The sequence below is a fragment of the Protopterus annectens genome, chromosome 4.part0, assembly GCF_019279795.1.
Source record: "Protopterus annectens isolate FY-2018-M chromosome 4.part0, PAN1.0, whole genome shotgun sequence".
NCBI lineage: Eukaryota > Metazoa > Chordata > Ceratodontiformes > Protopteridae > Protopterus > Protopterus annectens.
The window spans coordinates 288,174,361-288,190,045 of NC_056733.1; the positions used below are offsets into that span (position 1 = coordinate 288,174,361).

General features: G+C 40.9%; 1 protein-coding gene across 1 annotated transcript in view; it reads right to left on the minus strand.

Moving 5' to 3' along the window:
• PLBD2 (phospholipase B domain containing 2) overlaps window positions 1-15,685 on the minus strand; it is a 634,614-nt gene that overhangs the window by 363,456 nt on the left and 255,473 nt on the right. The window contains exon 4 of the mRNA XM_044068270.1: window positions 11,022-11,122. Coding sequence (XP_043924205.1) covers window positions 11,022-11,122 — 101 coding nt within the window. The remainder of the gene's footprint in view (window positions 1-11,021; window positions 11,123-15,685) is intronic.

Consider the following 15,685-nt stretch of genomic DNA (forward strand, 5'->3'; position numbering starts at 1 on the left):
AATATCATCTAGGTAACCAAGGGCAAAATCTCCTGCTAGGATATGATCTACCAGCATCTGGAAAGTCGCTGGGGCATTTTTCATTGCAACGGGCATCTTTGTGAACTCATATAAGCCACAACAAGTCACAAACACTGAATTCTCTCTAGCACTGGGAGTCAAGGGCACCTGCCAATAACCCTTGGTAAGATCACTAGTGGTAAGATACTTACCCCACCCAACTGCTCTAGGGCTTCATCTGTCCTAAGCATGGGGTCAGCATCTGACTCTGTGTGACTATTTAATTTCTTATAGCCCACACACAACCTGGTGCTGCCATCCTTCTTTGGTACCAGCACCAATGAGGAGGCCCAGGAAATGCTGGACTCCTGAATTACCCATAGTTCCAACTTTTCCTGCATCTCCTCACTCACTCTCTAAGGCACCCTATAAGGGGCCTGCTTAATAGGCGTTTGGGGTCCTGTATCCACAGGTGCAGCCTGGTTTCCCAGTGAGCATGTCTCCAAACTCCTGTAACACTGCTCGGATTTCTCGAACCTGGGTAGGGGATAACTGCTGGGACATTGCTACCCCTTCAACTGAGGTGTCAGTTCGAGTCTCACAGAGGGGATCAGTCACCAGATTCCCCTCAGACTCCTCCTGCCATCCACTGCAAATACTCAGCACAAGGGCCTACCCATCATGGTAAGGTTTCATCATGTTAACATGGTACAATTTGTGCCCCTGCCTCCTGCCTAGCAGTTCTACCATGTAGTTACCATAACTGACCTTCTTTACTACCTTGTAGGGTCCCTCTCAGGCTGCCTGCAACTTGTTGTGTCTGACAGGAATGAGAACCATTACCTACTGCCCTACAACATACTATCTAGCTCAAGCATTCCTGTCATACCAGACCTTTTTCTGCTGTTGGGCTTCTGCCAGGTTCTCCTGGACCAAGCCCATGAGCTCCCTGAGCCTTGTCCTGAGGTTTAGGACATATGCCACAACAGACTCCTTGTGGGATTCATACTCACCATCCCACTTATCTCATATCAAATCTAGAGGTCACCTCACCCTATGCCCATACAGCAACTCAAAGGGTGAAAAACCTGTGGATTCCTGGGGAACCTCTCTGTAAGCAAACAGATGGGGCAAATATTTGTCCCACTCCCCTCTTGAACTGATCTGCAAATGCCAGTAGCATCGTCTTGAGTGTAGAGTTTAACCTCTCAACAAGACCATTAGTCTGGGGATGGTAGGGGGTGGTCTTTAGGTGCTTCACCCCACAATGCTTCCACAGACAAGCCAGCAGGTCTTGCATAAAACTGGCACCTCTGTCAGTCAGTATTTCTTTTGGGAAACCTACCCTTCTGAAAATCTCTAACAATGCATTTGCCACCTTTTCTGCCTCAATGGAGGACAGAGCCACCGCTTCAGGGTATCTGGTAGCATAATCTACTACCACTAGGATATACTTTTTCGTGTGGAACTTGGGGTACTCAGAGGCCCCATAATATCCATAGCTACCCTCTGAAATGGCTCCTCAATCACAGGCAAAAGCATCAAAGGAGCTTTCACCTTGTCTCCTGCCTTGCCTAACTTTTGGTACTGCTCACAGGTCCTGCAGTATCCTGTTACATCTCTGGAAATCCCAGGTCAATAAAAGTTCTGCATAATACGCCGCTTTGTACGTTTTATGCCCATATGACCTGCAAAGGGAATATCGTGGGCTATGGCTAGAAGTGCCAGATGGTAGGCTCTGGGCACTATCAAAACTGCTGTATTCTCTTACCCTCTAGCCCTCTCTCTGGGGTGCACACTCTATACAGTAACCCTTTGTCCCAGTATACAGATCCTCCCTTCCCTTGTGAATTAGGTACCTCACTAGCTACCTCCCTCAGGCCTTGTAATGTAGGATCTGAGAAGTGAGCCTGTCTCAACTCTCTTTGTAACTCTTCCCAGCTCCCCTTCCGCAGGAAGTCTGGTATTCTCTGACAGTTGTACCTCACTGTCAGCCCAGGTACTACTACTCGCCTCTGCTCTTGCAGTTACTCTGTCCAAGGGAACAAGCAGATGTGGCTCACCTTCAGTCTCACTTCTACAGGGCAGGTCCCTCCCTGAAGTAATCGTCTCACCAGTCCTAGCTGCAAGTGTGTTGTCGGTCTGAGTTTCCCCCTAGGCTACCAGACCCATATGCTTATCTCCAAGCCTGACTGCATGCACACATGGTACTGCATTATCAAAATCATTCCCTATCAGGACATCTCCAGTGATATCCTCAAACACACCTACTTGCTGGCTTCCTTTTCCACCCTCCCAGTCAAGGTTAACCCTAGCCAAAGATATATGGAATGGGGTTCCTCCTAAAGCTCTGACTGGAGTAGACTGCCCAAGCCAGTAGTGCTCCCCTATAACCATAGCAGGCTTCACAATGGTTAGGTCAGAGGCTATGCCACTCTTAGCAGTGGCATTTTTCCCATTCGCTAAGACAGGATATAACCTCTTGTGGTAGTTTGGCACCCTTGTTGTCTCCAGACAACTTTCTGCGGGCGTTTTGTCATTCCCACTGACTGGTTCTCCCACCTTTTGTTCCCCACCTTGCCTCTGTGGACATCTATATGCTACATCGCCTCAATGGCTGCATTTAAAACATGTTCTGTTCATGTACCTGGACTAGTGACTTCCTCTGCTACTGGAGGACTCTGTTGAGGCAGTCTGGGCTGCCCACCATGGGTTCCCTTAGACCCATCAGTAGCACTGGGTGTCCCTTTTCTGTTCAGTGATGCCCTGCTTGCTAAGTATCTGTCTCCCTTCTTCCAAACTCATCTGCAGTATTGCACTGTCTTTAACTAACCTGATTCTCATGTCCTCAGGCAAAGTGCTAAGGGATTATTCCCTATCCAAAGGGTTTGCCACCCCTTCAGAAGTGGTGACTTGTCCTCCACTCACCCACCTATGAAAATAAGTGCTTAGTTCAGCAACATAGTCACACACTTTCATCTGTCTTGCATCTATGCTCAAAATTTTTTTTTCCATAAGCTTCAGGTGTTAACTTAAAGCATTCTAAAAGACAGTTCTTTAAAACATTATAATTTAAGCAATCAGTATCAGACAATTTAGAAATAGCAGTTACACCTTTACTGTGGAGTAAGGGGATCAGGAACCGTACCCAGAGCCCTTGGTCAACATTATACTGTTTACATAGTTTACCCTCTCAAACATATGAATGAAACTATCAAAATGATCCCCCTCTGTAAATTGTGGAAGACATTTACTTACCATTGTTGCTTCTGGGGTTCGGTTACTCCCTTCCCCATTACCTCCACGAAACTGGTGAAGAGTCAGCCTCTCCTTTTCATGTTACCTCTGCCTCTCCTTCTCCCCGCCTCTTGACATTGCATTTTCTCGTTTTTTTCAGCCTCTAGACGTTTCAGACTCTCTCCTGCTGCTATTTTCAAAGGCTTGGCCTCCAGCTCAACTCTCTAACTCCAGACAGATTTTTAAGTCGCTGGTCTGCGAAGCAGCTGTGCTCAAAGCTACAATCATTTCTGCCTTAGTCAGGTTGACATGCGCCAGTCCTTTAGCCTGGCACATCTCAGCCAACTGGCTCTGTCAGCTTGCCATACTCCTCTGCTGATCCTTGCCTGCTCTCCCTGACTAAGCTAACAAAAAAAATTAAACAATTGTGATGTGAAACACTGAATGTTCACTGCGTGGCTGACCGAGTACAAATACCTTCAGTGACCACTGTACACAGGCTACAGAAATTCAATATCCACACCATTACAAACCAATTAATATGCAATGTGGATATCCCACCACTGTCCACCAATTAATATGTGACGCCCCCGCACTGGCCCAGTAATCAAGGAGCCTCAATCCTCACCACAGGCAACAGCTAGGGGGGCGTACACACTGGGAGGATGACAAGTACAGGCATGCACACTGGGAGGATGGCAAGTACATGCACAGTAAAGTACAATTTCCCTTAATAGCACACACAGATCACAGTCTGTCTGGAGATGCTTTCTCCCTCTTTCTCCAGATCCCCCGTAAGACTCTCCACTGGCACAGCTATAGGGTTAAAATCTCAGAGCTGAGGGGCCAAGCCAAGACCTCCAGCACCCTCTCTGTCCAACCACTGCTTTGTGTCCCTGCCCAAGTAGTAGACACACACACACACACACACACACACACACACACACACACACCTGGGGAAAGCTGGCACAGATTTACTATCGCCCATTCTGCGCAAGACTAAGGTAGTATCCAATGCCACCAAGCCCTACTTATCAGCTACTATAAGGCCCTTACAAAGGGTGTCCAATCCTACTGTGTAATGTTACTATTAATCCAAATGGTAGTCTGACCAAGATTTGCAAGGCTATTTAGGAGTGGCCTGTACATTGTCACCAAATACATATGCAAGTACGCCAAGAGCTTAATTACGTCTCACAAATAGTTTTAAATATATTTAACAGTAAATAATAAAAGAACAAGACAATACTCTGTCAATCAACACAGCAACTTCAGAGTTCAAAATCATAGGAAATATTTTAAAACGGCACTGCAGGACAGTCTCAAATAAATACAGAAAACATCTAAACTAATCTTTCCTATATTCCTATGTCCGGTTCGATTCTCAGCTAGAGTGTCTTCTGCGTGGAGGTGTGTGTGAATGGGCGTACCTTCGTTGAAGGTTGTGCGTCAGGGCTAGTAACTCGGCACGTAAAAATCAACTACCAATCATTAGTGGACCGGAGTTCCGCTGTGGCGACCCCTAACCGGGAAAAGCCAAAAGACACAACAACAACATGTAACTAAGAGAGATACTATGCCCTAAATCTTACAGCCAGGCAGGTGCAGAAGATGATAATGAGTGGATGTTCTTGTTAGGTCCAAGACAAAATACAAAATGCACAGTCTCTCTCCGAGAGAGTTCTTAAATTAATATCAAACATTACTGCTTTGCCAGCTTGGATGACATCACTGCCACCAGACTTCAGTTCCCAGGCTAAATTCATATCTCTCAGATCTTTGCAGCTGCTAGGAAGTCATAAAGCAATAAAACACCTCCACATCTCAAACCTAATAATTATTTCTTTTTCAAGATGATACAAAAACTTATAGCTCTAGACACTGTTTGCGCTACTCAACTGAAACTGAGAGATAACATCTTTTGTTTATGGCCCAGCTATAAAGTAACTTAACCACAACTATTCTTAAGTTTTGCAGGTTAATCTTGTATGTTACAGCAGGGTACACTGTGGATACATATGAGCTCAGTACATTAACATACAGTTCTGTATAAATTACATCAATATTCACAAATGACACAGAATTGTTCACAAAATTCCGGATAGCTGGGCTGGCAATATCTCCCTACATCACAAACGCATGCAACTTTGCCCATACAAAAGTGATCACAGTCATGTGCCAAGAAAGTATTAGTGGTCTTGGGCGGGGAAAGGGGAAGCAATGAATACATTCACAGGAACAAGCTTGAAGTGCTGTTGTATGCATAATGTCCTACAAAAAAGTTTAACAATTTAGTTCAACTAATCATAATTGACTCTGCTGGCTAAGACACACAAGTCCAAGCACTGATATGCTGTGACCTCCTGGGCAACTCTACTGATATTCCCTAGTGCTTAGTCATGCCTCTACTGATAAGGGTTACCCCTGCTTTGCAATAAATTTGCTGTCATGTAAAGATACTGTTTAACATCCTCTAAAATATAATAAAATAAAGGTTTTTACTACTGCTTATCTATGTATTCATCCTTTACTGACCACTTCAGTTAACTAGGCTAGTGGCCCTTTACAAAGGAGAACTAAGGTGTTATTTACATTAGTGGGGAATTTTGGCCTGGACTATGGAATACGTTTACTTCAGTAAAGCCTGAATTAGTCTCACATGAGGTTAATTCACAAATATGAAGGGCTTCCGGCAGGGCAGATGGACATCTGTATGGTAGAAGACAAAAATGCAGGAGCAAAAGGACTTTATCAAAAGGAAAGAGAGGTGGTGAATGGCATCGTGTACAAGTGATTCCTGGGACCAGTGCTCTTTGGCATCTGTCAGACATTGCAAGAGGTATGGAAAACAGAAAGCCTACATACAGATGACACTAAGATGGAGGGGATCAGTGAAGAATGGGCAAGGCAAATGTGCAAAAGGACTTGGGGGAGCTGCTGAGTAGGTTTTCAATTAGTGTAGTGGGATCTTTTACATCCAAATGAGCCACTACCAACTTAGGCAGATGAGACACTAACATGTCATCCAAAGGACTACACACACAGGAGTGCAACAACTTCCTTTTCTTTGGACACTGAAGAATAAAGTACATTTAGAGCGGGTACAAAATGTATAATTATACTCAATAACTGGTCTCACATACAAGATAAATAATTTTATTAACACACTTTGAGATTTTGATATTTCTATGAATCAGTCCTAGAATTCTAAAATATGCTAACACTGCTGGACAGAAAAATATATAACACCAGATTTATTGTAATTTATATTTAAAGGACTATACAACCAACATTTGTCAGACATGTAAAAAAGCACTGAATGAAAAAACAAATCTTTCATAGTTGACATATACCTTGTACTGATTCTTAACCAATACTTTTATATTATGTCTAATTCATTATTATTTTAAACTGCAGATGTTTTTGTTTTACTTTTGAAGACTGCAAAAGTATTCTTAATTTTTTTTTTGTAATAATTTGGAGCTTTTTTACCCAGGCCTCCACTGAAAATGTTCTTCAAACCAGTCAGACTTTGCTGTCATCAAATGTCAATAAATAAATAAATAAATAAATATACACTCCGTTTTTGATATCATCTGCATATTATGACATCTAATACTTGCTGCATGTTGGTAAAGTAGAAAATAGAAAATTAAACAGAACTGAGCTCAGCAATTACCCTTGAGGATCCCAGATACTTGCATAGTGTCTGAATACGTGAGTGTAAGCAACACTGAGCTTACACAACTCAGCATAAGGATAATACATTGCATTTAAAATTAGAAATACTGCCAATACCATTTTAAGACACCGTCCCACTGTAGCCCCCCATGTTGGGACTTTGCTTTGTATACTCTTGAATCTATATATACTGACCTTAAAGATGCAAAAATTTGGAAGAAATGGAAATATATTTTTTTCCTCTTTACTCTGATGTGACAGCTACAAAAGGCAGAATACTTGGAGATCAGGATGTGGGGCTTTGGCTGCACAGGGATGCAGACCTAACCCAGCAAAAAAAACACAATGGCATTACGATTTAAATAAATGTATCACAATTGTCCAATATAACAGTAAGATAAAGTAGACGACGAGCAATACATTAAACTTTGGAAGGTCAAAGTAGATCACACAAGTACATAAATACACATAAATTACTTGATATATATGTTACTATGGGTATGTTCAGATATGGAAAACAGCAATAGTCACTCCTATTCCACAACTACCCAAGCCAACTACTGCTTCGCAATTCCATCATATCTCAGTACTTCCTACTTTATGTAAAATACTAGAAAAATATCTACAACCAAATTACTGCTTATTTACATCAATACTAGCATCCAGATGAAGCAACATGGATTCTGGCCTGGACACAGCACCATAACAGCTCTCTACTCCCTCACAGATGACATCCTATCCAGTATGGACAAAGTCAGCCTGAAAGCAGCAGCAGTCTTTAATGACCTTTCAAAAGCATTTGATCTAACTAACCATAACTTACTATTTCACAAATTAACTGAAATAGGCACTAGTGATTATGCAAAACCTTGGTTTATAGACTTCCTCACCAATAGATGATTCAAGGTGAAACAGCTCCTATTATGAAAGGAGTCCTCCAGGTTTCTCCTGCTCATTTCCATATTTATCAAAAAACTTCAATTTGATCACCCTCAAAATACCCTTAGTTCTTTATGGAGACGACATAGCCATCTACAGGTCAAACAAATCTCATTCTGTTATACAAAAACTCAGCTCCAAGAGGACCTCTAAACCCTCAACCAGTGGTTGATAGGTCAGAAACTTATACTCAATCCCTCAAAAACAAAAGCAGTGTTATTTGGAACCAACCAAAAATAGCCAAAGCACCCAGTTTCCTTAATATTACAAATGATAACAATACTACCACAGAAACTACCACATCATTCAAATACCTTGGCATTTGGCTACGCCAATCTCAACTTTCAACTACACATTCAAAACACATGTAAAAAAAATCAACATGCCACTATTCTGGACAAACAAACTATTGCCTCTTCTGTCCTAGCCAATAAAAGCTACCATAGGAAATGCATACTCTTATCTCATCTCATATATAAACCACCCATTATAACTGCAGCTTTCAAAGTAAAGTGCATCACTTCACAAATAATCTTCAATAAAATCTGCCAATTCTTTACCAACTCCCCCAACAGTGACCACCACAGCCTAACTCTCACCAAAGCTAAATGGCTCCCAGTACATTTGACAACAAACCTCCTACTAGGATCAGTAATTCACAAAGCCCCTTCTCCTGAGATATCGTCCCTTCTCACTCAAAATTTTCACCAAAACCCCCACATATAATCTCAGGGATATCGCTCAATCTCAACTCACCTTACTAGCTCTAAAAAGTGAACTTTATTGCACTAACCACTCATTCTCCATCCTAGCACCTAAACTATGGAACTCCGTTCCTCCCAATCTGAGACATCCAAAAGTACTTGGACTACAGACAACAGCTCAAGGTACACCTCTTTACTCAAGCAAAGTGCAGCTGCACTCACCTCATGTCACATTATATGTACCCTGCAGCTCTCTCACACACCACTTTATTCCTATTACATCCTTCCTTATCTCATCTTGTCATCCCCTTACTTAGTGCTTCTCATTCATCCTACTTTCCCCTTCTCACCTCTCTCCCACCTCTCCTTTTTAATCCTCTTCCCTATGCATGCCTCTCACACCTTTTTTCTGTCTTCTCTCCATGGTATTCTTTCTTGCAACTATTCTCACTTGCCTTTTCTAATGTCTTCATACCCTTCTATATAATGACATTTTGTTATCCTTTTGGCATACGCCATCTCAGTCATTATGGTTACATCTTATCCATAAAGCTCCACCATGCATAACTCCATCTTTCCATCCATGTTATGACATTGTCATCTGCTTCTTGAATTAAATGTTGTAGCATATTCTTACATCTGTAAACATGTACATATATTTACTTCTGCATATCCTTGTATCTGTAAATATATGTTTTGTTCATTTCTTATGTGATCCTATTTACCAGGTTGGGCCTGCAAGTGGTCCATTAAGACCAATGAACTACCCTGGTAAATAAATATAAACAAATTTAAATAAATAATAAAATAAATTTGCTTAATTTTATATATATATATATATATATATATATATATATATATATATATATATATATATATATATATACATATACATATATATATATATATATACATATACACACACACACACACACACACACACACACACACACACACACACACACACACACACACACACACACACACACACACACACACACACACACACACACACACACACGCGTGTATATATTACATACAAAACAGTGCGAGAAACTTCTGTGTGGAAGATTTCCAGACCAGTCCATATATTTTTAGTTAATCACTGTATATTAATCAGATCAGACAATAGTAGAAGTAGTGAACGTAAACTCATTTTAAGTCAAAACAAAACAAAAAGTAATAATAGAAAATATATAATTGTACAACATTACTTGGTATTCGAAAGTAATCCAAGCAAGGCAGGCAGTCTGTTTCCAGTCGAAAATCTTTTATTAAGTACACAGATTGTACAATTATATATAATTATTACTTTTTGTTTTGACTTAAGACGAGTTTACGTTCGCTACTTCTACTACTATTGTCTGATCTGATTAATATACAGTGATTAACTAGAAATATATGGACTGAAAATCTTCCACTTAAGTTTCTTACACTGTTTTGTTTTTGGACCCACTATACTTTAGTGGGTTGTTTTGAGACTTCGGGGATACCACGGAGATTACTTGTTTTATATATTACATACATATACATAACTACACACTCGCATATGGATAGACAGATATATCCACACACATACACGTATGTGTTGCATGATCAACCAAACAACATAAGTCAGTCAAGCACAAATACTCGAAAAACACAATTTTTTTTTCAGGGGTGAAGGACAAGCTCCCCTACACCCCCACGCCCCGTACTAATTTTACATACTAATGAAGAGATTGCACTACAGCAGGAAAAGGCACATTCCCCAATCCTTTGCAACCTGAACATAAATACACATAAAAAGTCAATATGTGTGATCACATATATTGGCCTTTTTTTTTTTTTTTTTTTTTTTTACTTCAGTGAAAAACTTTTGACCACCGGTATGCATCTCATATATATGCGTGTGTGTGTGTAGGGCACTAGATCAACTGTGCACCTACACAGACATCAAGGTGATCAATGTAAAAACATCAAAGACTGACAGAGGCTCACGGGCAAGTACTAAGCTAGCGGTCATACCAAGCCATTTTAAGTCTAGACAATTCCTCCAAGGTAAGAATTAAACCCTGTATCTTGTATCTGTGAGCTAAACATCTTAACCATTATGCCAACCCTCGACATATTTTGTCACATGCTCTGAGAATTACCCTGGAGTGAACTAAACCAAAGACAAGTGTTTTTGCAGGGTGGCAAGCCTCACTTCTTGCTAATTATATATACTAACTCCAAGACTGCATAATCCACAGAAGAGGGCTTGTTCTCCTACCTGAGAATTGTTGATATCGAGCATCTGTTGGTCATCTGTTTGCATTGACCAAATAAGTGTCTGTGCACGGTCAGTCTACACACACACACACACACACACACACACACACACACACACACACACACACACACACACACACACACACACACACACACACACACACAAAAACTGGACAGTCCTTTAAAAACAAATTATACAGTACTTACAAAAATCCAAAGGGGTTGAGGGACAGTGAGCCAAAAGGGAAAGCAATGTGTTCATTATAGCTGTCCTCCAGTCCTTGCAGTTGTAAAAGGATCAGTCGCACCTGTCCAAGAGAAACCGAAAAGAAGATCAAACATTGTGCTGTACCTCTATCAACCAATGCTAACCAAGTACCATAAGAACTTTAATCCCCCCAAACAAGAATTTCAGCCTGAGGATAAAAATGACCATTATACCAGTCAGTTGCTAGGCTTATTAAGAAATCCTAAACAACTGCAAAGTATCGCCAACAAATCTAAGCATACCTGAACAGAGTGCCAATACATTTAGCTGCACATTTTACTCATTCAGGAAAATATAATTCAGATCAGGAAAATATAATTCAGATCCATTTTTTTTCTACATTTTACATTACTTTCACATTTTACTAAGATTTATACCCAGGGATAATGTTCATAATTTAGAATCTGGAAATCCAAGCATGTTATATCATGGAGGATTGAAAGCAGGTAACTACATGGTCAGAGTACAAGATGCCCCCTATCACCAACATCACATCCACAATGAACTTTTCAATCTTTCTCCTAAATCAGTCATTCCCACTCTCTCCCATCCCTTCCTATCCCAACTCCAATGCCCCCCTTCCTCTGTTTAAACGGGTCCTGGTCTGAACATCGAAAGTACGTTTAAGCGAAACATAGTTGAGCAAATTCACTTTCGCAAAAATGCATTTTATTAAAAATGCACTTTCGCAAAAAAAAAAAAAAAAAAAAAAAAACAGCACGCAGTTTGCATGTAGATTTAGTTGTACATCAAAATGTAGTGTTGATTGTACAACTAAAACTGTTGTTTAGATCGCAGTACAGCGGGGATAAGGGAATATTCCCTTTTCCCCACTGCAGTGTGATCTCGGAGTGAGACTAAAGTAGGGATCATATGGGGGGCACAATCCGTGAGCAGTGTTTTATTTGTGTAGCTTTTTGGCGTGTTTTTTTCCCCCTCGGAAGTGCATTTTCAATGAAATGCACTTTTGTGAAAGTGAGGTCACTCGTACGTTTTGCTGAAACGTACTTTCGATCAACATAGATCCATTTAAACAGGTTTTTTTTTACTTTAGGTGACTCTAGCATTTAGGGTAGTCAACCTTTACAGAGGGTAAATATGGAACATTTCTTACTGAAAAGTGAGATTTTGGAGGTCACCTCCTCTAAATTGTTTATTTACTCTTTATTTTAAAGCTACAGTCACTCTTACAACACTGTAAGGCAGTGTGCCAGTAAATAACGGAGCAGAGTTTGCAAGAGCTGCAAGCAACTGTGTCTGCAGCTGGGAAATCCAAGGTAAAGGGCATCACTGTAGTGGGTACTTACAGAATGCAGACCAAGAAATATAAAAAAGATATGCTGACAGGCTCAGAAAGCCTTTATGGAAAGTGGGTAACTGAAAGGGCCAGAAGGAGAAGTAAAAGTCAAGACAGTGTGCAATAATAAAAACAGTTTTGGACACCTTGAAAGTGGGGACAGAGGAGTGGCAGCTGGCAGGCAAGACTGACTTTTAAGTTACTTCCTGCTGCTGAGCATTTAATTTATGCAGTGGTGATGAAGAAAAGGAAAAATGTCATATTGGCCTTGAAGTCCTGGATCCAAAATGGAAGTGTCCCTGGAGCACAGCTGCAATACAGGGGCACTCACATGTTGGAAAGAAGAATGCTGAGTGGCAGAGAAGCAGAAAAGCAGTTTGCAATGAGAAACAGAACCCTATTTATGAGGTAGTAATTCCTTAAGTGAACCATGAAAGGTTAAGGCCAAGGTTGGGAAAGAGAAGAAAACACAAGCTTTATTTGTATAGCACAATACTAGAGTTACAGAAAATGTCTGGCTCAGTTACAAAAGGATCATGACAGATTTTACCAAGTGTGTCAGTTGCTTTCTACTTGCAGCCAATATATAAATCTGCTTAGCTTCCGGTTATCCACAATTTATTGATGCTCATGTATACACTTGCACTTCATTTTCATTATGATACAGGTAAATGTCATAGCTTGTGTATTATGCAAATGTGTTTGCATTGTATGAACATCGGAAGTGATTCACAGAAGTCACACTGTACAGTACTGCAGCTTAACAATACTAAGCAGCAAGGCTTCCCAGAGCCACATGTAAATGCAGCGGTTTGTGGGTATGGTCTACAGAAATTTAGGCCTTGCATATTCTTCTGCATTGCTTTGCAAGTATTCATGCACAGTACAGCAATTCACAAATGTCTATTCTAGACAAGACCCGGGCAGACAGAGCAAAAACTGCAGATTTTACTGTCAGCTACACTGCACTCCATTGTTCCTCATGGAAGAATCTCAACAGGATGAAGCAATACCACCTCACCTTATGTAGACTGCCAACACTTCTGCAGCATATCTGTGTATGACTGTGTAAGTGGATCCACACGGCAGTAGGTGTGTGTATATATGTATGTGCGTGTGGTATAGCCCGTTCACTCTGAAGCATGCCCTCAGACTATCGCAGCTCTAGTTGATAGCCCCCAAAAGTCATGGCTCCATTCAGGAGAATACATACCTGATGCAAACATTATGGTGCTCTCCCATCCAATAATAAGCAAAGCAAACCGTCTCCAGTCCAGTCAGACAGCAGCAAACTGGCTATTATTTACTGCAGTTTGACAGCTACCAAGCTATCAAAATGCAGCAATATGACAGCAAGCTGTCAAACTAAGCCAGCTCTAATGGCGTAAAGGTAAAGAACAGACTATGGCCTAGACAACACAAGGTCAATTAGTGCAGCAGGCGTCTCTTGGAGATGGTGTGGACAGGATGGGCATCCTTCCCTATTCTTGGAGGAGGGAGTAGACCAAAACGCCAAATATAAAAATCTGTCAGACAAGGAGCAGAGACAAAAGATGGCACTGATGCAGGCATTTGACTACAAAGCCTCAAGCAAAAAAAAAAAAAAAACAATAGGATGGCATGAACTGCAACTCAAAGAGTGGATGCTGGAAATGGCAAGGTCATACCTCCATTATTCAGTGCACTGCAAAGGCTGCATATGGAATACTGTATATAGCTATAAAGATGACAGATATGAAATGAAGTTACACTTGTAGAAAGGTGAAATGTACAAATGCCAAACTACTGTAAACAATAGACAGGCCAAGCTATAATGAAAGGTTTAATAGTTAAATAATTGGCATTTATATTTAGAAATGAAACACCTTGCACATGCCTGGCTTTGCTCCTATGTCTCACTCAGTTAATGCCCTATTATTGTCTATCATGCAACTTATAACACTATCTTTCCCAACTTCTAGTCAGTCTCCCTTACTTCATCACTCACACTTCTGTCACCTGCAAAATCTTCATCTCTCACTGCTATTATATCCATAATATATTCCAAACTATTAAGCATCTTCTGAATCAATATCATACAATAAAAAAAGTCTCTCCTTGCCACTTCAGTATGGTCTCTCTCTCGCTTTTGGATCCTTTGCTAAATCCAAATACTTTTCAGTACTCCTGAATACAGGGATCAGGAATACGTGCATTTTATAAATCAAAATTAACTGCAACAATTCACAGCAGTAACGTCACTTCCTAATATTCAGCTATCATACTCCTGTGTCTCACACACTGAGACACTACAGGTACTATTGCTACAATAACTATTGTAAAATATGTATTGTACCTCCTGGACAGATGAGATTGCCTGGCTTTCTCTGTTACTATTTTGCCAATGATGGATTTAATTCTTTGTTCTTTTTATTAGCATTTTTATTGCAATTATTATGGTCCTGTTTTCATTTAAAATTACTACTGTATACATTCAGAGCGCTCCACTTCTGCAGTGGTGCAGCGGTAGCATTGCTGCCTCACAGCAACAGGTTCTCCCATTCGATTCTTGGCTTGGGTTGGGAGTGCCTTCTATGTGGAGTCTGCATATCCTCCCTGCGGTAGAGTGGGCATTTGAAAGACATGCGTTGAATGGCCGTGCCTTCGTTGAAGGTTGGGTGTCAAGCTGGCAAGTCGACACCATAAAAACCAACTGCGAATCATTAGCGGACCAGAGTTCCACTGTGGCGACCCCTAACCGGGAAAAGCCGAAAGACAAACAACAACATTTAGAGCTCTCCCAGGCCCACTGCTGAAAAGCAGTTATTGCACAGTCAGATTTTCCCAGTAAACAAACACTAAAATAAAATACAAGAAAGCGTGGAGGGACTTGACTGTACCACACCATTTAGGGGCAAGCACAGGAGGTGCAGCTAAAAAGGAAGAACAGAGGTACAATTAAGGGAACAGATCAAGCCACACTTCAGGAAATATGTCACTGAGGGTGCAAAACAGCCAACAGGAAGAGGTGATGCAACAAAATTTACAAGAGGAGTTAAAAGAAGCTTGGGACAGAGCAAAGAAAGGATGGAACAGCTACAAAGACCACAGATCTTGTTTTGTTGGCATCTCTGTATGTTTGCATATACTCTTTAAAGGTCTGGAATAAACAGTCTCTAGTTTTCATGACAGGCTGAATCACAAAGGCCAGGCCTAATGCTGCTAACCACCATCTCCGGAGCATTCAACTATTACAAGTATACTGAGGAGTATAAAGTCACCATACACATGATGAGGCCATTCAAGTATACTGAGAGTATGAAGTCA